We start from the raw sequence: 24,044 nt of genomic DNA, 5'->3' as shown, positions 1-24,044 counted from the left end.
TTGGTTTATTTTTTACCCATATCCGGTTTCCTGACTGGACGGCCCTAAAACCGTAGTATACTACGGTTTTAGGTCCGGTCACAAAACCAGGTATGGGTAAAAAAAGTGCCAGGCTTTCCCCTCCCCCGGACGGATCTGGCACCCGTACAGTGAAAACGAGTGGTGAATGCAGCCTTACAATGATCTTCTCTTCATCACTGTGATACAGAAAACACAGTAGATTGGCTGTACACTGCTCACATTTTTATTAAAATATAAAATGGAATATTGTTTAATGTAGAAGATAAATACCAAAAGAAATCTCAATTTAAAATAATATCAGACCAATTACAACACAACTCATTAAAACTGTACACATAGGGGAAGAAATGTAAACACTCCTACAAAGAGAGATAGAGCAGAGGCACACAGTAACACGCCTTACTACATAGAAATTAATTTGCAGACTAGCGTACATGAAAGCAGTATGTATATAAATCCGACACATGTCCTCAGTGACTCTAGGCTCTAGATTATTCCCTATTTACTTTTCTTTGTTCTCCGATTTTCTCTACTCGCTGTCTTCACTGTCAGAATATGCACCTAACAAAGATAAGGAAGATGCTCCAGTATTAGAAGTAGCAATTTGGGTGTGACAGGTGTTTCCTGTAAAAAATAAATAAATATATATATATATACCATAATTATTACTGTAAATAGCATCAAAATATTACACTGTAATAAATTATCAAGGATAACAACCACATATTACGGAACTACCAATACAATAGTTGTTTATTAGCAAATTTTTCATTCTAACTTATTTAGGAAGATAGGACTTAGTACTCCAATCTCAGACATTGAGGCTAGGTTTTTACTCGGAAGTTGAATTGCCTTTTTGATTGGCTAAGATATACACAGGCTTGTAACACAATCAATTATTAGAATCGACTGTGGATCTTCTAAACCATTTATACGCCTTGGTGATTTTTTCAATATTTTAAGGAAATCAAAACATGTGCAAAGGAAAAAAGTCAACTAGTTGCCCATAGCTACCAATTTTATTGCGTCTTTATTTTTTTAAAAGGGCTCAGAAAAAATATGAAATAATAAAAAAAATATATATCTGGTTGCTATGAACAACTGATCAACTTTTCCTATGGAAATCTTCCCCTAAGGATAGGGTCACACATAGCGCATATGCAGTGTATTTCATGTGAGAAATATGTTCCAAACCTTAAATGCCGTAAGGGCAGCGTCCGTCAGGGAAAACCCTGTGTGTCTTCATATAAAAAAATGTACATCGTATTTCCCACAGTGTGAAATATGCTGTGCATGCACTACATGTGACCCTACCCCAAGAAATTTTTACCCTATAGGAGGAGTCTATGGAAAAAAAAAACATGCCACAAAAAAATCTAAATCAAAAAGTATGCTGTGTTTTCGAGGGAAAAAAAACTACACAATACAAATTCACCACTGGAAAAATAGTCTATAGTATAGTCTACTTTAGAGTAAATTTTAAAATTCACTAAAGACTTTAAAAATATCATCCACCAAACAGTTATCAATTAACCACTTAAGGACTACGTTCATTTTGACCTTAAAGGGGTACTCCAGTGGAATTTTTTATTTTTTTTAAATCAACTGGTGCCAGAAAGTTAAACAGATTTGTAATTTCCTAAGGAAATTTAGTGCTCTCTGCTGACACCTCTGTCTGTATCAGGTACTGTCTGGAGCAGGATAGGTTTGCTATGGGGATTTGCTCCTGCTCTGGACAGTTCTTGACATGGACAAAGGTGTCAGCAGAGAGCACTGTGGTCAGAAAGAAAAGAACTTCCTGTTGAACAAACAGCAGTACTGAAAGGATTAGAATTTTTAAATAGAAGTAATTTACAAATCTGGCACCAGTTGATTTAAAATAAATTTCCCACCAGAGTACCCCTTTAAGGACAATTTAAGTACATTTAAGTACATTTACGTCCATTGCCCGCTCCCAGTACTGGAAGGATTAACATTTTTAAATAGAAGTGACTTACAGATCTTTTTATCTTTAAAGAAGATATCCCATGCAGCAAAGAAAAAAAAAAATACCTAGCCATTCCATAGTATATTCACCTACCACCTCTCTGACATGTTTGTGATTTTTTTTCCGCCCCCCATTCACCGGCTATTCAGCTCATAAATTGCAGTTACTTCCTGGTTATGGTGGCTATGCCTGTGATCTCAAAGACTACATTTCCCTGCATGCACTGCTCACATTTCCTGCTCTCAGCTGCCTGAGCAGAGAGCTTGTTACCACCCCTAACTTATGTTAGTCACTCCCACATAACACTGAGCTCCAATCATAGCCCTATACAGCAGGGTGGCCACGAGGAAACAAAATGTAATCTCAGTGCTCAGAGAGAGGGACCCTGGAGTTGAAGCTGCAGTTTTACACTGTAAAATCACTCCCTCCCCCTCCTCCTCTCAATGAAACAGCTTTACAGTGGCACAATCACCTCCCCCCTCCTCTGCCCTGCACTCCTCTCTCCCCAGTGCTCAGTGTGACAATTCTACTCTCCCTCCCCTCCATTCTCAGTGTGACAGCCCTACGCTGGCAGCTCCCTCCCCTCCCCCCTCTCATCCGTTATCAGTGTAAAAACATTAGCAAGGAGAGGGGAGAGAACTATGATTTGAATCAGCCGACATATAGGCAGTGCTGCTCAGCCAATCACTGCAGAACAGAGGGAGGACAGTGTGAATATTCATCAGATGGGAGGGGCTAAGGCCCGAGCTCAGGCAGCTCTCTGCAGCACAGGGGTTTTCTGGGTAATTGTCACGTCACGGCCCCTGGATGCTGCTGATAACAGCCTGAATAGGGGGTCGAAAGTCATGAAAACCTGGAACAGCTGAATTTCCTGTCAGACAGAAGAATGCAGAAAAAGCTTGTTTCTAAGCAGCATTGGTAATGGAAGTGATTTACAAACCTATATAACTTTACCTTCTGCACTAAAAGCTGAACAATTGTTTACTGTGAGACTTGTCCTTTAAGGACCAAGCCCATTTTTACCTTAAGGACCAGGCCAATTTTATTTTTCAGTTTTTGTTTTTTCCTCCTCGCCTTCTAAAATCCATAACTCTATTATATTTCCATCTACAAATCCATATAAGGGCTTGTTTTTTGCGTGACCAATTGTTTACCATAAAATGTACGGTGAACCCCAAAAAATATTTTTTTAGGGAGGAAATTTAAATGAAAACCACAATTTTGCACATTTTGGAGGGTTTTGTTTTCACACTGTACACTTTATGGTAGAAATGACGTGTGTTCTTTATTCTGTGGGTCAATACGATTAAAATGATACCCATGGTTAGATACTTTTATATTTTTGTACTGTTTTTAAAAAAAAAAAATCAAAAAAACTTTTTGTACACAATCAGTTGTCTAAAATTGCCCTATTTTGACCACCTGTAACCTTTTAATTTTTCCGTATATAGGGCGGTATGAGGGCTCATTTTTTGCGCCGTCATCTGTACTTTTTATCTATACCACATTTGCATATATAAAACTTTTAGATCATTTTGTATTAATTTTTTTGGGACTAAAATTTGACAAAAAAAGCTGCATTTTTTAACTTTTTTTATTTTATACGTTTACGCCATAAGGGATCATTAACATTATATTTTGATAGATTGGACATTTACGCACGTGGCAATACCAAATATGTTTATGGAAAAAAAAAATTACGCTTTTTGGGGGTAAAATTGGAAAAACAATTTTCATTTTTATTGGGGGGAGGGGATTTTTAAATTTTTTATACTTTTTATTTTTACATTTTTCAACTTTTTTGTTTTACACTTATGTCCCCATAGGGGACTATCTATAGCAATCATTTGATTGCTAATACTGTTCAGTGCTATGCATAGGACATAGCACCGATCAGTATTATCGGTTATCTTCTGCTCTGGTCTGCTCGATCTCAGACCAGAGCAGAAGACCCCGGGAGACGGCCGGAACCAGGTGAGGGGACCTCCGGCTACCATGCTGGATGACCGGATCGCCATGGCAGCGCTGCGGGCGATCCGATCATCCAAGTACCGCACTGCCGCAGATGCCGTGATCTGTATTGATCACGGCATCCGAGGGGTTAATGGTGGACATCCGTGCGATCGCGGATGTCGGCCATTACGAGCGGATCCCCGGTTGCTGCTAGCAGCCGGAACCTGCCGTGTATGACGCGAGCACCGTTCTGATGCTCGCGGTCACACACAGGACGTAAATGTGCATCCTGGTGCACGAAGTACCGCCAAACCAGGACGTACATTTACGTCCGTGGTCGTTAAGGGGTTTTGTTTTGTCCCCTTTTTTCTGAAACTTTATATATTTTTTTTTTTTAGAACATTATTGAAATGGATTACTGTGGTTTTAACACACTTTGCATCAATATTACAAGCAATTGTGAAAAACATTGTAACCTATCACAGAGGGAAAAAAAAGATTCTTATAAAGCCAACACCCTTTTGAAACAAGCACAGTAAAATGGAGACCATTACCTGAGCTAAGAGATGCTTTTTCACAGTGATTCTTCATGTCTGTGCAAGGAGATACAGCAGCCTGGTTAGACTGTGATTTTGTGGTTTTCTGTGCAGTCAAAACTGGATATTGGCTTAGATTAGCCTCTGAATTCTTGCTGGTTTCAGGACCTTCTTTTCTTCTTATAAGTCCGGAAAGTAGACTACGGCTGTTTGGTTTACTGCCATTATTATCTGATTTTTCACCACAGTGCTTCTTGTTGGGATAAGAGATCTATAGTGAATAGTAAAAATATAAAGGCAAAATACAAGTGAACGTGACATAGCAACAACACACAAAAATCTAATAATATTCTGTTGACAGGCAACTTTTCAAATCCTGGATAACCCCTTTTAAAGCCTTAAGGACGGAGGGTTTTTCAGTTTTTGCACTTTTGTTTTTTCCTCCTTACCTTTTAAAAATCATAACCCTTTCAATTTTCCACCAAAAAATCCATATTATGGCTTATTTTTTGCGTCACCAATTCTACTTTGCAGTGACATTAGTCATTTTACCCAAAAATTCACGGCGAAACGGAAAAAAAAATAATTGTGCTACCGTTTCTACGCAGTGCATATTTAGGTAAAAATGACACCTTATCATTATTCTGATACCCTACTTTTATAGGTTTTATTTTGCCGTACTTCTGGAAAAAATCATAACTACATGCAGGAAAATGTATACGTTTAAAAATGTCATCTTCTGACCCCTATAACTTTTTTATTTTTCCACGTACAGGGCGGTATGAGGACTCATTTTTTGTGCCGTTATCTGTACCAGTAGTTTTTATCGGTACCATTTTTATTTTGATCAGACTTTTTGATCACTTTTTATTAATTTTTTAATGGTATAAAAAGTGACCAAAAATAAGCTTTTTTGGACTTTGGAATTTGTTTTACGTGTATGCCATTGACCGTGCGGTTTAATTAACAATGTATTTTTATAGTTCGGACATTTATGCGATACCACATGTTTATTTTTATTTACACTTTTGGGAAAAGGGGGCGATTCAAACTTTTATTAGGGAAGGGGTTAAATGACCTTTAACCCCTTAAGGACCGAGCCCCTTTTCACCTTAAGGACCGGAGCGTTTTTTGCAATTCTGACCACTGTCACTTTAAACATTTATAACTCTGGAATGCTTTTAGTTATCATTCTGATTCCGAGATTGTTTTTTCGTGACATATTCTACTTTAACTTAGTGGTAAAATTTTATGGTAACTTGCTTGGTGAAAAATCCCCAAATTTGATGAAAAAAAAGAAAATTTAGCATTTTTCTAACTTTGAAGCTCTCTGCTTATAAGGAAAATGGATATTCAAAATAAATTTTTTTTGGGTTCACATATACAATATGTCTACTTTATGTTTGCATCATAAAATTTATGAGTTTTTACTTTTGGAAGACACCAGAGGGCTTCAAAGTTCAGCAGCAATTTTGAAATTTTTCACAAACTTTTCAAACTCGCTATTTTTCATGGACCAGTTCAGGTTTGAAGTGGATTTGAAGGGTCTTCATATTAGAAATACCCCATAAAAGACCCCATTATAAAAACTACACCCCCCAAAGTATTCAAAATGACATTCAGTAAGTGTATTAACCCTTTAGGTGTTTCACAGGAATAGCAGCAAAGTGAAGGAGAAAATTCAAAATCTTCATTTTTTACACTCGCATGTTCTTGTAGACCCAATTTTTGAATTTTTGCAAGGGGTAAAAAGGAGAAAATTTTTACTTGTATTTGAAACCCAATTTCTCTCGAGTAAGCACATACCTCATATGTCTATGTTAATTGTTCGGCGGGCGCAGTAGAGGGCTCAGAAGGGAAGGAGCGACAAATGGTTTTTGGGGGGCATGTCACCTTTAGGAAGCCCCTATGGTGCCAGGACAGCAAAAAAACACACATGGCATACCATTTTGGAAACTAGACCCCTCAGGGAACGTAACAAGGGGTAAAGTGAACCTTAATACCCCACAGGTGTTTCACGACTTTTGCATATGTAAAAAATTTTTTATTTTTTTAACTAAAATGCTTGATTTCCCAAAAATTTTACATTTTAAAAAGGGTAATAGCAGAAAATACCCCCCAAAATTTGAAGCCCAATTTCTCCCGATTCAGAAAACACCCCATATGGGGGTGAAAATTGCTCTGCTGGCGCACTACAGGTCTCAGAAGAGAAGGAGTCACATTTGGCTTTTTGAAAGCAAATTTTGCTCTGGGGGCATGCCGCATTTAGGAAGCCCCTATGGTGCCAGGACAGCAAAAAAACACACATGGCATACCATTTTGGAAACTAGACCCCTCAGGGAATGTAACAAGGGGTTAAGTGAACCTTTATACCCCACAGGTGTTTCATGACTTTTGTATATGTAAAAAAAAAAATTTTTTTTTTACCTAAAATGCTTGTTTTCCCAAAAATTTTACATTTTTAAAAAGGGTAATAGCAGAAAATATCCCCCAAAATTTGAAGCCCAATTTCTCCCGAGTACGGCGATACCCCATATGTGTCCCTAAACTGTTGCCTTGAAATACGACAGGGCTCCAAAGTGAGAGCGCCATGCGCATTTGAGGCCTAAATTAGGGATTGCATAGGGGTGGACATAGGGGAATTCTACGCCAGTGATTCCCAAACAGGGTGCCTCCAGCTGTTGTACAACTCCCAGCATGCCTGGACAGTCAGAGGCTATCTGGCAATACTGGGAGTAGTTGTTTTGCAACAGCTGGAGGCTCCGTTCTGGAAACAGTGGCGTACCAGACGTTTTTCATTTTTATTGGGGAGGGGAGGGGGGCTGTGTAGGGGTATGTGTATATGTAGTGTTTTTAACTTTTTATTTCATTTTGTGTTAGTGTAGTGTAGTGTTTTTAGGGTACAGTCGCACGGGCGGGGGGTTCACAGTAGTTTCACGCTGGCAGTTTGAGCAGCGGCAGAAAATTAGCTGCAGCTCAAACTTGCAGCCGGATACTTACTGTAATCCACCGCCCATGTGAGTGTACCCTGTACATTCACATTGGGGGGGGGAAACATCCAGCTGTTGCAAAACTACAACTCCCAGCATGGACGGTCTATCAGTGCATGCTGGGAGTTGTAGTTTTGCAACCGCTGGAGGCTCCGTTTTGGAAACAGTGACGTACCAGACGTTTTTCATTTTTATTGGGGAGGGGAGGGGGGCTGTGTATTTTATTTTCTCTGTTGAAGTCAATGGGTAGGAAAATACGGAGCACCAAATACGCAGCAAATACGCAACAAAATATGCCGTGTGGGAACGTACCCTAAACCTGCTTCACCATATTCCTGAAACATTTACTCTTAGGCCATGTTCACACTGCAGGGCGCCGGCATTATATGCCGGCACTAGGATTGTACACAAAATGTGCCATCTCATAGACTGCCATGCATTCTGTGCGGACTCTGCACAAAAAATGAATGTGTTCATTCTTTGTGTAGCCACGGAGAATGGAATTTCCATGCCGGAAACATCTGGTACGGAAATTCTACAGTGTGCACAGAGCAGCAGAATCCCGTTGAATTCAACAAGACTCTGCTGCAGCGGAATCTCTGTGCCAAATTCCAATGCGGAATCCGGCGCGGAAATTCTGAGGTGTGAAACACTACAGGTAATACCTGAAAATATTTTCAGGTATTCTGTATAAAATTATGTATATCAATTCTACACCATGACCACTCCTAAGAACATATGATACAAATTTGTCCAAAAGATTGTTATGAGAAAATAAACTAAGCAAAATAAAAAAAAAATTACATAATATCTGATGAATAGCGTGTGGCCATTTTTGCAATCCAAAAAGCTTCACTAGCTAGAAGTATATGTTTCCAATGATCACCTCTCCGTGGTCGATTAACTCTTTAAATAGGGATTAACCATGATGTGTAGATTCAGTGTAGCTCTATCCCTTTCTCACTCCTCCAAATGCAATGTAAGTATAGTGCCTGATGAAAAAAATGGTTCCCTGTTCCAACATCCTAATATTTTAAGTGTTCCTGTGTGCCTGCTCATGATAGGCCAGCAATATTAGATTGGCTCAAGCGAGTGCCAAGGCCTCTTCAAACAGGCAATAGGTGTCCATTAAGTGATAAAGTGGCCATTTAGTCATTAAATGGCCATTTAATTATAAGGTTGGACAACTCCTTAAACTAAAGTCTGTTAACCTGTTAAATATTGAGATTCATCTTTTAAAGATATGATCCAATATTACATAGCTGCAAGTGGCAAAAGTATGTGAACCTTTTGGATTAGCAAATAATTTGAATGTGAAATCGATTCAGGCTTATTTAATCAATGGGATAACAATCAGGTGTGAGTGATTGACCAGTTCTATTTAAAGGGGTACGCCACTGGCCAGCGTTCGGAACATTTAGTTCCGAACGATGTGTGCACGCTGCAGGGGGTCGGCCATGCCCTCTCGTGACATCAGGCCACACCCCCTCAATGTAAGTCTATGGGAGGGGGCGTGATGGCCACCACGCCCCCTCCCATAGACTTGCATTGAGGGGACGTGGCCTAGAGGTCACGAGGGGACGCATCAGTGTGATTTTCAAAACACGTTTGCGGAAGTATATTACAGACAAAAGGAGATTCCTGAGAGAGTTGCTGGTGCTCATCAGGTTAGAAAAGGTCACATAACCAACTCTAATGAGTTTTGACTACACCAATCCACAGTCACACAGATTGTGTAGACATAGAAGAAATTCAAAACCAATATTATCCTACCAAGGAGTGGTCCACCAACAAAGATCACAACAAGAGCAAAGCATTTAATAGTCTTATCAGGAGATAACTGAACAACAATAGTGTACATGCCAGAAAGAGAAAGTTGCCGATCTCAAAAAAGAAGTTTGCTGCAGTATGCTCAAGATCACCTGGACAAGCCAAAAGGCTGCTGGAATAATGTTTTGTGGACAAATGAGACCAAAATAGAGTTTTTTTTTTATTTAACTGAAAATGTTATATTTGGAGTAAGAAGACCACTGCATTCGAGCATAAAAAAACACTCATACCATCCTTAAAACAGTGGTGGTAGTAGCAACATGGGTATGCAGCAAGCCAATGACTCCAAGCACATAACTTGTTCTTAAAACAAAACAAAAAAATATGGTTAAAGAAGAATATAGTTAACCTCTTCCCTCCCCAGGGCATATGGGTAGGGGGGAGAAAGCAGCTACGAGGCGGGATTGTGACGTCATCCCACTCCGTACCGCACAGCCCCGGCTTGTATTAACAGCCAGGGGTTGCAGCTAATAGCTTGCAGTGGCGATCACAAAGCCAGCAACTGAATGTTGCTGGAAGGTTGCTATGGGTGAGTGGGACCACAACGGGGCAATCGCACAGTCCCGATCACCTTAACTGAGGGCCGGAGGGTCCCTACCTTCCCTGTGCAGTCTGATCTTCGGTCTGTGGCTCCAGCCTGCTTTGGCAGGCTAGAGCAACAGACCGCAGATAACACTGATCAATGCTGTGTCATAACACAACACTGATCAGTGTTAGGACTGAAAAGATTCCATGTTCTAGTCCCCTATGGGGACAAAAAAATTAATAAAAAATAAATGTAATAACTGTGTATAATCCCTCCCCCTAATAAAAGTTGAAATCAACCCCCTTTTCCCATTTTATAAATAAAATAACTTAAAAAAATAAACATATGTGGTAACACTGCTTGCGTAAATATCAGAATTATTCAAATATAATGCTAATTAAACTGCATGGTAAATGGCGTAAATGCAAAAAAAATAAAAATTACCAAAGTCCAGAATTGCACATTTTTGTTCACTTCATATAGCAGAAAAAAATACCATAAAATGTGATCAAAAAGTCCATTAAAAACAGAAATTGTACCGTTAAAAACTACAACTCATGGCACAAAAAAATAAGCCCTCAAATAGCCTCAGTTAGGGGTCAGATGGGGAAAATTTTAAGCCTACTAATTTTCTTACAAAAAGTTATATATTTTTTCACTAGCAAAACAAAACCTATACCAATTGGGTATCGTTGGATTTGTATGGACCTACAAAATAAAGACAATTACATTTTTACCATAAGTGCACTACATAAAAATGCAACCAAATTTTTACATTTTGCCCCACAAATAACCTTCACCATAAATTGTGGTACAAGGAGTGATGTCATTACAAAGTACAATAAGTCCTGCAAACAACAAGCCCTATAGATGAAACATTGATAAAAATTGGAAGAGTTATGGATTTGGATGAGGAGGAAAAAATGAAAACGCCAAAAACGTAAAGATTCTGCGTCATTTAGGGGTAAAAGTTTTTGGATGTGTCCAATTTATTCTGAAATGTAACACAGCAATAAAGCAAAGCTCTCTACTACTATATAATTGCCAAGGAACTTTACCTCTTCCCTTGCCAGTGCATATGGATACGTCCTGGGAAGGGGGGGAGCAGCTACAGAGCGGGATTGTGACGTCATCCCACTCCGTACCGCGTGGCCATCGGCTGAAATCAACAGCCAAGGGCTGCAGCTTATAGCCTGCAGTGGCGATCGCCGATTCAAGGCTATTAACCCTTTATATCCCGCGATCAAAGCCGAATGCGGGACCTAAGGCCGCCAACTCAATGTTGCCGGCTGGTTGCTATGGGTGATCGGGACCAATGTGGGGTAAATGTGCAGTCCTGATCACCTTAAATGATGGCCATAGAGTACCTACCTTGATCCGTGCCATAAGATCTTCATTCTGTGGCTCCTGCTTTGGCTGGCTACAGCAACAGAGCACAGATAACATTGATCAATGCTCTGTAATAGCACAATATTGATCAGCGAAATATTTAATGTTATATACCCTGTTCCAAATTATTATGCAAATAAGTGCATAAAGATTAAATATTTAGTTTTTCAGTTTAACTCATGAATGGCATTGTGTCTTAGGGCTCTTTTGATCACTGAAAACAATCTTGGATAATTAGACTGCCAGGTGAGCCCAATTTAAGGAAAAACTACTAAAGGTGGGTGTTCCATATTATTAAGCAGAGCACCATTTTCAAGCAATATGGGAAAGAAAAAGGTTCTCTTTGCTGCAGAAAAGAGTGAAATAGTTCAATGCCTTGGACAAGGTATGAAAACATTAGATATTTTATGAAAACTTAAGCTTGATCATCACACTTAAGAGATTTGAGGCTGATTCAGAGCACAGATGGGTTTGTGCAGATATAGGCACATTGAGGAAGATTTATGCCAGATCAATGCATCGGATATACTGCTAAATTACCATTACATAGCAGCAAACAGATATTTGAAGCTGCTGGTGCCTCTGGAGTCCCACATACATCAAGGTGTAGAGTCCTCCAGAGTCTTGCAACTGTGCATAAACCTTCTAGTTGGCCACCACTAAAATCAAGGCTGTCAAGCAGAAACGGCTGCATTGGGCAGCAAAATACATGAAGACTAATTTTCAATATCCTGTTCACTCATGAATGCTGTGCAACCCTGGATGGTCCAGATGGATGGAGTAGTGGACCCTGTTAAAACAAGGCTGAAACGTCAGCAAGGCGGTGGTGGAGTCATGTGGAATCATGAGAAGAGAGCTGGTCGGTCCCCTTTAGGGTCCCTGAAGGTGTGAAGATGACCTCTGCAGAGTTTCTGACTGAGAACTTTTTTCCCTGGTACAGAAGGAAGAACTATGCTTTCCATAATAAAATCATCTTCATGCATGACAATGCACCATCTCATGCTGCAAAGAATACCTCTGCATCAATGGCTGCTATAAGTTCAATAAGTGCAAGACTTGTGAAGCTGCTATGAAATAAGGGGTCATATGTTAAAATGTATTGTGACCTGTTAAAATGTTTAAAAAGTTAAAATATTGTTTGATTGAAATCGCTTTTGATTTCAGTAATCATACTGCAAACAACAAATGACCATTTTCAGTTTTTTACAACCTATAAAGTGTTTTGAAACTTACAGTGCATAATAATTTAGAACAGTGCATTGTAAGTTTTATATTTTCTCTCACATGGACTACTGCAATATCCTCCTCTGCAGCCTCCCATTTAAAACACTTGCTCCCCTCCAGTCCATCCTCAACTCTGCTGCTCATATAATCCACCTCTCAACTCGCTTCTCCTCTGCTTCTTCCCTGTGCCAAACCCTTCACTGGCTTTCCATTGCCCAACAAATTCAATTTTAACTGTTCACCATGACATATAAGGCCATCTACAACCTGTCCCCTTCTTTACATCTCTGACCTGATCTCCCTATAATGCCCCGCAAGTAATCTGCGATCATCTCAAGTTTTCTGCCCATGCTCACACCTGGTCCGCACTTCAAATGACCATCTCCAAGACTTCTTCCGAGTTTCCTCCATTCATTGGAACTCCTGACCCCAGCACATCCGGCTCAGGAGGGGTAGGGGAAAAAGTGTCAGGGAGGCTAGTCCTGAACTGGCACACCCCAACAAGTTTGCCCGCTTGGCAGATGAGGGGGATGCCATTACAGAGCTAGCAGAACTGCAGCAGGATACCGCCTCTGACCGCCAGGGGGGTGTCTGCTCCAGTAAGGAGGGAGGGAGGAGTACAGGGCAGGCCAGACAGGTACTAGTGGTGGGGGACTCAATTATTAGGGGGACAGACAGGGCAATCTGTCACAAAGACCGGGATCGCCGAACAGTGTGTTGTCTGCCTGGCGCACGAGTTCGGCACATCGCGGATCGGGTTGACAGGTTGCTGGGCGGGGCTGGAGAGGACCCAGCAGTCATGGTACATATTGGCACCAATGACAAAGTAAGAGGTAGGTGGAGTGTCCTTAAAAATGATTTCAGGGACTTAGGCCGCAAGCTTAAGGCAAGGACCTCCAAGGTAGTATTTTCTGAAATACTACCAGTACCACGAGCCACACCAGAGAGGCAGCGGGAGATCAGGGAGGTAAACAAGTGGCTCAGAAGCTGGTGTAGGAAGGAAGGGTTTGGGTTCATGGAGAACTGGGCTGACTTCGCTGTCGGTTACCGGCTCTACCGTAGGGACGGGCTGCACCTCAATGGGGAGGGTGCAGCTTTGCTTGGGGAGAAGATGGCTAGAAGGGTGGAGGAGTGTTTAAACTAGGGACTTGGGGGGAGGGAACCTACAGCAAAGAGGGGGAAGATAGTGTAGATAGAGAGGTGGGAATTATAAATGTACCTGGGGGTGGACCGGAGGGAGGGGTTAGAATAGTTAATAGGAATAGGCTTCATAGGAAAATAAAACTTACACCCTTGAATCCCATTAACCCCAATAACATAAAGGATGGAAATGTAAAGTGTATGTTCACAAATGCCAGAAGCCTAGCAAATAAAATGGGGGAGCTTGAGGCCTTGATACTGGAGGAACATATTGATATAGTTGGGGTCACTGAGACATGGCTGGACTCCTCGCATGACTGGGCTGTCAATCTGCAGGGGTTTACATTGTTTCGCAAGGATAGAATGAACAGAAAAGGTGGTGGAGTCTGTCTGTATGTAAGAAGTGGTATGAAAGTCAGTGTGAACGATGCCATAGTGTGTGATGATTTTGAGGAGGTGGAATCACTGTGGGTAGAATTACAAAAGGAGGGAAATACTGAAAAAATAATATTTGGGGTAATCTACAGACCCCCTAATATCACTGAAGAGATAGATGTTCGGCTTCATAAACAAATAGAGAGGGCCACCCGGGCAGGTACAGTGGTAATAATGGGAGATTTTAACTATCCAGATATAGATTGGGGTCCGGGGTTGGCTAAAACTACAAAGGGGCGACAATTCCTAAATTTATTGCAGGATAATTTTATGGGCCAGTTTGTGGAGGACCCAACAAGAAGTGATGCCTTGTTGGATCTGATCATTTCCAACAACGCAGAGCTGATTGGTAATGTAACTGTGCGGGAAAACCTTGGTAATAGCGACCACAATATAGTTACTTTTGACTTAAAATGTAGAAAACAAAGACAGGCGGGGAAGGCAAAAACATATAACTTTAAAAAGGCAAACTTCCCTGGGCTGAGGGCTGCACTACAGGACATAGACTGGGGGGAAGTGTTCTCAAATACTGATACAGAAGGTAAATGGGACATCTTTAAATCAACTCTAAATAATTATACAGCTAAATATATACCAAAGGGGAACAAATATAAACGATTAAAATTAAATCCTACATGGCTGACACATGATGTTAAAAGAGCAATAAACAACAAAAAAATTGCCTTCAAAAAATACAAATCTGATGGGTCAGCGATAACATTTAAACAGTACAAAGAGCTTAATAAAATCTGTAAAAATGTAATAAAAACAGCAAAAATTCAAAATGAGAGACAGGTGGCCAAAGAAAGCAAAACTAATCCTAAATATTTTTTTAGATATATAAATGCAAAAAAAAAAAGGACAGAGCATGTAGGACCCCTTAATAATGATAATGGGGAGGTTGTCACAGGCGATCAAGAGAAGGCGGAGCTACTGAATGGGTTCTTTAGTTCTGTATATACTAGGGAAAAAGGAGCTGACATTGGCCAGGTCAGTGCTGGTAACACATCATGTAATGTACTGAACTGGCTTAATGTAGAGATGGTACAAGGTAAGTTAAGTGATATAAATGTAAGCAAATCCCCAGGGCCGGATGGACTACACCCAAGAGTTCTTAGAGAGGTAAGTTCAGTAATATCTGTACCCCTGTTCATGATATTTAGAGATTCTATGGTGTCTGGTATTGTGCCAAGGGACTGGCGCAAGGCGAATGTGGTGCCAATCTTCAAGAAGGGCTCTAGGTCTTCCCCAGGAAACTATAGACCGGTAAGTTTAACGTGCATTGTGGGTAAATTGTTTGAAGGACTTATAAGGGATTACATACAGGAATACATGGGGGATAATTGTATTATAAGTGATAGCCAGCATGGGTTTACTAAGGATAGAAGTTGTCAAACCAATCTAATTTGCTTTTATGAAGAGGTGAGTAGAAGCCTTGACAGAGGAATGGCTGTGGATATAGTGTTTCTGGATTTTGCCAAAGCATTTGATACTGTCCCTCACAGACGTCTGACAGGTAAGTTAAGGTCCTTGGGCTTGGAAACTTTAGTTTGTAACTGGATTGAACACTGGCTCATGGATCGTACCCAGAGAGTGGTGGTCAATGATTCGTACTCTGATTGGTCCCCGGTAATTAGTGGTGTACCCCAAGGTTCAGTACTGGGCCCGCTGTTGTTTAATTTATTTATCAATGATATAGAGGATGGTATTAACAGCTCTGTTTCTATCTTTGCAGATGACACCAAGCTTTGTAGCACGGTACAGTCTATAGAGGATGTGCATAAGTTACAGGATGACTTGGATAGACTAAGTGTCTGGGCATCCACTTGGCAAATGAGGTTCAATGTGGATAAATGTAAAGTTATGCATCTGGGTACTAATAACCTGCATGCATCGTATGTCTTAGGGGGGATTAAACTGGCAGAGTCACTGGTAGAGAAGGATCTGGGTGTACTTGTAGATCACAGACTACAGAATAGCATGCAATGTCAGGCTGCTGCTTCCAAAGCCGGCAGGATATTGTCATGTATCAAAAGAGGCATGGACTCAAGGGACAGGGACATAATACTCCCCCTTTATAAAGCATTGGTACGGCCTCACCTGGAATATGCTGTTCAGTTTTGGGCACCTGTCCATAAAAGGGACACTGCGGAGTTGGAAAGGGTGCAGAGACGCGCGACTAAACTAATATGGGGCATGGAACATCTTAGCTATGAGGAGCGATTAAAGGAGTTACAATTGTTTAGTCTTGAGAAGAGACGTTTAAGGGGGGATATGATAAACGTATATAAGTATATTAATGGCCCATACAAAAAATATGGAGAAAAACTGTTCCAGGTTAAACCCCCCCAAAGGACGAGGGGACACTCCCTCCGTCTGGAGAAGAAAAAGTTTAGTCTCAAGGGGCGACACGCCTTCTTTACCGTGAGGACTGTGAATTTATGGAACGGTCTACCTCAGGAACTGGTCACAGTAGGAACAATTAACAGCTTTAAAACAGGATTAGATACATTTATGGAACAAAATAACATTAATGCTTATGAAGAAATATAAAATCCCATCCCTTCCCCAATATCGCGCCACACCCCTACCCCTTAATTCCCTGGTTGAACTTGATGGACATATGTCTTTTTTCGACCGTACTAACTATGTAACTATGTAACTATGTTACCCACCATCAAGATCTTCAAAAGCAAATTGAAAGTCCATCTATTCAAGCAAGTCTATGACCTTCAATAATCCTGCTGCCACTGCACCACTAATAGCTACTTTACCACCTGCTCACAGATGACTTGCTGTCCCCCCCCCCCTCACCTATTGTTTCTCTCCCCTCTCCTGGTAGATTGTGAGCCCTTGGGGGCAGGGCTCTCTCCCCGTGTCAGTCGGCAAGTTACTCTGTGTAATGGTCAACGGTCCCATGTTAGTGTTATGTATTGTTACCTTTATCATGGAAAGTGCCCTGGAACCAAAGTGCACTATAAAAATAAATAGCCCCGTATACAGAAAAAAATAAAGTTATAGGGGTCAGAAGGACAATTTAAGCCTACTGATTGCCTTACAAAAAGTTATATTCTTTTTCACTAGCAAAATAAAACAAAACCTAGTTAAATTGGGTATCGTTGTAGTTGTATGGACCTACAGAATAAACTGAACTGTGTAATTTTTACAGAAAAGTGCACTGTGTAGAAACGCAACCCCCTAAAAGTTGCATAACCCCTTAACGACACCGGATGTACGGTAAATGTACGTCCTGGTGAGCTGGTACTTAACGCAGCAGGATGTACATTTGCGTCCTATGCATAACCGTGAGCATCGGAGCGATGGCAGGTGCCGGCTGCTGATAGCAGCAAGGGACCCGCCGGTAATGGGGGACATCCGCGATCGCACGGATGTCCATTAACCCCTCATTTGCCGTGATCAATACAGATCCCGGCATCTGCAGCATCGCGGTCACTAAAATGGATGTTCGGATCGCCCGCAGCGCTGCCGCGGCGATCCGATCATCCAGAACGGCAGACTGAGGTCCCCTCACCTGCTTCCGCTGCCTTCCACGGGTCTTCTGCTCTGGTCTGAGATTGAGCAGACCAGAGCAGAAGATGACCGAAAACACTGATCAGTGCTTTGTCCTATGCATAGCACTGAACAGTATTAGCAATCGAATGATTGCTATAAATAGCCCCTTATGGGGACTATTAAAGTGTAAAAATAAAAGTAAAAAATTTTTTTTAAAAACCCCTCCCCCAATAAAAACGTAAATCGTCCCATTTTCCCTATGTCACCCCCAAAAAGTGTAAAAAAAATATATTTTATATACATATTTGGTTTCGCCGCATGTGTAAATATCCGAATTATTAAAATAAAATGTTAATGATACCGTACGGTGAACGGCATGAATGTAAAAAAAAAAAAAAAAGTCCAAAATTTATATAACATTTTATTTCCAAAAATTTTTATAAAAAATTTATTAATAGAGTTATATAAGCAAATATGGTATCAATAAAAAGTACAGATCACAACGCAAAAAAAATAGCCCTCATACTGCTGCTTATACAGAAAAATAAAAAGGTTAGAGGTCTGCAAAATAGCTGGATTTTAAACATACAAATTTGGATAAAAAGTTTGAGATTTTTTTTTAAGTGCAACAGTAATAGAAAAGTATGTTATCTCAACCCCCTAATGGAGACCCTCCCTTGCGCAGATACATGGGTCGCTGGGAGACTGCCCTGAATACTACTGTTACCTTGCCTCAGTGGCATGTTCTTTGGTAGAGGGCTTCTAAGGCCTCCATTTGCACTGCCTACAAGGAAACTGTATAAAATGATTATGGGCTGGTATCATACCCCAGAGTTGCTGAATAGACTGAATCTTGACGTACCTCCTCAATGCTGGCGTTGAGGGGTGAGGCTGCGTTCGGTGTATCATATTTTCTGGTCGTGCCCTCTTATAGTAGATTATTGGGTTAAAGTGCGGAACCTTGTTTCTGATTTCCTGGGAGTTTCTGTCCCTCTAGACCCTCTTGTTTATCTACTTCACATATCTCACCCTTCCCTTTCTAAGGCACTCTAAACTGTTCATGCATATTGTCTTGGCAGCTTAAACCCTCATAGCTAAGCGTTGGAAGAGGACTCTTCCTCCCTCTGAATCAGACCTGTTGGCCCGTATTTGTGAGATTCACTCCTTGGAGTTCCTCACGGCCTCCCTAAACAATACTATCCCTTCCTTTATCTCTATTTGGAAGCCTTGGGACGGCTTTTCTGATCACCAGCCGCCTTGCGCCCCCCCGTCCTCTTTTCCCCTTCTTTTCCCTTCCTCCTTCCTTGGGTGTTATGTTTTGTTGGGTGTCTTTGTGGACCTTGTTGTTGTCCCCCTCCCCCTGTTTTTGCCTTTTGTTGTGGCCCTTGGGCCTCATTGCCTACATATGAGGAGCTGTGGGCTCCAGACAGCTTGTGTATTACTCCTGTTGATGCAATGCTCCTTTGTTATTACCCATATTACCTCTCTTGTGTGGTACTATTTACTATGACATTGATTTTTCCTCTTTTGGATGTTATCAGTGTATTTTTTCTCCATTGTTTGGATTTCTGTGTATGATAAATTCTTTAATAAAAATTTGCAGTTGGAAAAAAAAGTATGTTATCATGGGTATCATTTTAATCGTATTGACCCAAATCGTCTTTTTAATTTTCCCACACAAATAGTTATTTTTTGTTTTTTTGCATTACAACGGACAACTGGTCGCACAAAAAAACAAGCCCTCATACTAGTTTGTGGATGAAAATATAAGAGTTATGATTTTTTTTGAAGGCGAGGAGGAAAAAATGAAAACAAAAAAATAAAATTCCTTAAGGCCCAAACAGAAAAGTGCACTGTGTAGAAACGCAACCCCCTAAAGTTGCATACTGGCATTTTTTTTCCGCCTTCACCACACATTTTGCGGTAAAACAAATGATGTTCTTACAAAGTACAATAAGTCCCGCAAACATCAAGTGCTATAGATGGAAAATTAATTAAAATTTTAAGAGTTATGGATTTTAAAAGGCAAAGTGGAAAAACTTAAAAAGTTATGCCAACATCAGATTCTTAAAGTGTATCTTGTCCACAACAACTTTTTAATTAATGTAGATAATACCATTACATGTATATTTGTAATATACATCAGTTAAAAATTGTGTATATTGTTAACAATTGAGTGAAAAAATGCTGTTCCTGCAGCAATTGTCTGTGTGTCTCTGTGAGGAGTCCAAAAACAGGAAGTGAGGATAGGACAAGCAGGGATTTGTACAGACTTCTGGCTTGTCAATCATACTGATGTATGAGCCAGAAGCATGTTAAAGAGCCTCAGTGCAAACTGTCCTGCTTTTCTTAGCGCACATTGTCCACCCTCACTTCCTGTGTTTGGACTCCTCATAGAGACACACATGCAATAGCTGCAGGGACAAAAATATACACCTTTTTTAACACATGTATATTACAAATATACATATAATGGTATTATCTACATTATATTAAAAGTTTTTGTTGACGACAGGTACACAACACGTAGGTAGGTTTATTAAATGAGATTAGAAAATAGATAAATGCAATAATTAGAAATGAGCGAACTTCCAATAATTTGATTTGTCACGAAATTCTCGGCTCGGCGTTTGCTGACTTTAGCCTGCATAAATGAGTTCAGCTTTCAGGTGCTCCGGTGGGCTGGAAAAGGTGGATAAAGTCCTAGGAGACTCTCTCCTAGGACTGTATCCACCTTTTCCAGCCCACCGGAGCACCTGAAAGCTGAACTCATTTATGCAGGCTAAAGTCATCAACTGCCGAACCGAGAAGTTTGTAATGAATCGAATTACTGGAAGTTCGCTCATCTCTAGTAATAATATAAAATCAAACTTAGCCATAACTTAGTATTGTTAGTATGTACAGAATACACACAGGGGGGAGATTTAGATAATACTTCGATATTTAGATAATACTTGGTCACATGTTACTTATATGTCAACTTAAAATATAGGATAGTTAATTTAACCCTTAACTACCCCCATTTGTGAGGGTTGGGGTTTTTGTCTAAAGTCCCATGCAAATCAATGGGAAATGTATGTTCTCACATAACTTCCGTATGGCTGGAGATATTTCAATACCTGGTAAACATCTTACAGTTTGGGATAGGAGGTCGGGATAGGAGGTCGAGATAGGAGGTCAAGATAGGAGGACAGGATGGTCGGGATAGGAGGTCGCGGTAAGAGGACGGGCTATGAGGACGGGATATGGGGTTGGGATATGACAACAATATATGGGGATGCGATATGAAGTCAAAAGCTTCCTCCTTTGTTGATTTTCCTCCCCAACAAGGATTAGGAAGGAAAAACCGGGCAACGCCGGGTACTCAGCTAGTAATATAATATTTGTGGGGTGGCGATATAGACACTTCTGATATGCAAAGTATGTCCTTTTGAAACTAACTGTAATAGTCCGTTTTTTAGCAGCAGTGATGAAAATGAGGCTTGCACCGCACATCGCCAGTTGATCTTGTAAAGGTGCGCAATGTTCCATTGAAAAATGCAACTTGGAGGTGAGGAGATCCGTTGGGAGAAGCAGCGCCTAGAGAGGGCCCTTTTTTCCCCATTGTCCTGCATGCTATTGCATGGGAGTGATCAGTGTAGGAAATCAGTGTGTGCAATGTTATAGTCCCCTATGGGGGCTATAACATTGCAAAAAAAAAAAAAGAAAATAAAGTGTTAATAAATGTGATTTAACCCCTTCCCTAATAAAAGTCTGAATCACCCCCCCCCCTTTTCCCATTTAGAAAAAGAACATATGTAGATAAAAATAAATATAAACAAATGTGGTATCGCCACGTGTGTAAATGTCAGAACTATAAAAATATATTGTTCTTTAAACCGCACGGTCAATGGCATAGACGTTAAAAAAAATCCAAATTCCAAAATTGGGTATTTTTGGTCACTTATACCATAAAAAAAAAATGAATAAAAAGCGATCAAACAGTCAGATCAAAACAAAAGTGTTACCGATAAAAAATTCAGATCACGGTGCAAAAAAATTAGCCCTCATATATCTCCAGATGCGGGGAAAAAAAAAAAAAGTTATAGGGATCAGAAGAGGACATTTTTACATTTATTAATTTTCGTGCATGTAGTTATGATTTTTTACAGAAGACAAAACCAAAACCTATATAAGTAGGGTATCATTTTAATCATATGGACCTACAGAATAAAGATAAGGTGTCATTTTTTAATGCACTGTGTAGAAATGGAAGCCCCCCAAATGGTTATTTTTTTCCAATTTTGTCTTTTTTTGGGGGGTTTTGTCGTTGATTTTTAGGTAAATTGACTGATGTCAATACAAAGTAGAATTGGTGGCGCAAAAAATAAGCCATCATATGGATTTTTAGTTGGAAAATTGTAATTATGATTTTTAAAAGGTAAGGAGGAAGAAGTGACATGGCAACCCTTAGTGAGCAACTCTTTAGAGAGAGAAGTTGACATACTTATTACCAGAGGCTTTGGCTAGAATATTATCTAGATCAGCTCCAAAAACAAATTGCCCATGCCAAATTGCCAATTTGTTTTTGAAGGCTACATTACCTGTCCAGGACTTTAACCCCAACACTCTCCTATAAATATTGGACAGAACAGCAGTGCGGGCAGATAATTTAAACAAATTCAGCTGAGGCATCTGCTAAAAAAATTTGTAGCCATCTTTAAAATGGGAAGACTCTTAATATCCTCTCGAGGAGTATCTACCTGAAGGTCTAACTGTAGCTGATCTATCCAAACACCCAAGGTTCTCGCCACACAAGTGGATGCTAAATTGGGCCTAAGCAAAGTGGCTGCCGCTTCCCAGATCTTTTTTTTAGGAGACTCTCGGTTCCTCGAACGGTAAGGAAGTATGTTTCGCCACCTTAGCAATGGGTGCGTCAACTTTAGGAATTGTATCCCAGTTAGAGGAGTCAGAGTGGGCAAAAGTGTAACAGGTCTTAATGCCCTTTGGAATAAAAGAACATTTATCAGGCTTAGCCAATTCATCTTTAATGATCTTGTGAATATTTTCATGAACGGGAAAAGTAGGTGACTTACGGTCTTCCTAAGCCACCAAACAACTCATCTTGAGTGGTTCTAGTTTCCTGTACTTCTTCAAGATTAAGGGTGGCTCTAACTGATCTGATAAGCTCATCAATATCATCAGAGTTAAATAAAAATTTCTCATAATTTAAAAATCTTGAGAAGAAGAATCCAAAAATAACTAACTTTGGTTTTTTTATGAGCCTTTGTTGATGTGGAAGGGACCGCCTGACCAGAAGAAGGGGATCTAGCAGCCTAAATCTCTGACTGGATCATTTTCCTAATATCCTTCATAAGATCAGGGGCTTCCTCAGTGATAATTTTGGCAACAAATCTTTTACAAAGTGGCTTTTTTGCTGACACCTTCGGTTCTTTATTGCAAATTAAACATTTCTTAGGTTTTAGATTTTGTTTTTTTTGTAAACAAATATCCTTTTCTCCATAAAACAAAAATAAAGAGCGGACAGAATCAACCAGTAATCATGAAGATAGGCCAAGTTAAAAAGAACCCTACAGGCCCTCATTACTCATGGTTCCTTGGATCTGCACGGGATCAGCCTCAAAGGCCCTGGCCGACGTAAACATGGTGAATCAGCAACTGTAGCAGCAGCAGGGGATCAGGCTGGAGCAGTTGACAATGTGGTAGTAGCGGTCACAAAGGCTGGAGACCCACAGCAGCAGTAGTAGTAGTATGAAGCAACGGTACCACAAGCAGTAACGGAGCTCACTCTACAAAGAGCAAACACTTGCTGCCAAGCACAAGGGTCTTGAATACCTGGGATTTGAAATACCCGCCTCTTCTCCGGCCGGGTGTGACGTCAGACGCCATACACATGGACCAGAAGTGACCCCCGGGCTGCCAATGTCACTGGAAGTGACGTGCTTTACCATAGTGACCTCTGTTGGCTGTGAGGACCAGTGTGCACAGGACCGGAAGGCAGGATGGAGGATCCGCGATCCAGTCCCTGCCGCAAGGGGAGAAAGGAGACCAGAACATTCCAGTCAGCGAAAGAGCCCGGGTATAAACCTGGTTAGTAAAAAAAAAAAAAAAAAAGAAAAGATATCTCTCTCTCTCTCTCTCTCTCTCTCTAATATATATATATATATATATATATATATATCTCTCTCTATATATATATATCAATCTATCCATCTCTCTCTCTCTCTCTCTCTCTCTCTCTCTCTCTCTCTCTCTCTCTATATATATATATATATGTGTACATATATATATATATATATATATATATATATATATATATATATATATATAAATATTATATATATAAATTTACAATGGGGGAAAAAAAGATGGAAAAAAATATCCCCTACCACTCTAAGGATTCCTTCCCGAATTGGGACAGGAAAAACACTGGTAATTGAGAGGAAGGGGCGAGTTTTTAAACTCTGTGTTTTTCTTGTCCCAATTAGGTGCAGGCACGA

General features: G+C 40.3%; 1 protein-coding gene across 2 annotated transcripts in view; it reads right to left on the bottom strand.

Annotated features, from left to right (window-relative positions):
- Positions 1-206: 206 nt before the first annotated feature.
- The window catches only part of YJU2 (YJU2 splicing factor homolog), a 133,943-nt gene continuing 110,105 nt past the window's right edge, over positions 207-24,044 (bottom strand). Inside the window, exons 7-8 of one of the 2 annotated variants that reach the window (XM_056571862.1) lie at positions 4,516-4,768; positions 207-582 (exon numbers count right to left, since the gene is read on the bottom strand). In XM_056571862.1, the coding sequence (XP_056427837.1) occupies positions 551-582; positions 4,516-4,768 (285 nt within the window). In that variant the 3' untranslated portion in view covers positions 207-550. Of the gene's footprint in view, positions 646-4,515; positions 4,769-24,044 lie in introns of both variants that reach the window. The other variant, XM_056571857.1, reaches the window with a different exon arrangement.

Source organism: Hyla sarda, chromosome 1 (assembly GCF_029499605.1).
Source record: "Hyla sarda isolate aHylSar1 chromosome 1, aHylSar1.hap1, whole genome shotgun sequence".
NCBI lineage: Eukaryota > Metazoa > Chordata > Amphibia > Anura > Hylidae > Hyla > Hyla sarda.
Note: the sequence above shows the minus strand (reverse complement) of the source record. Positions and strands in the feature narration are given on the sequence as shown.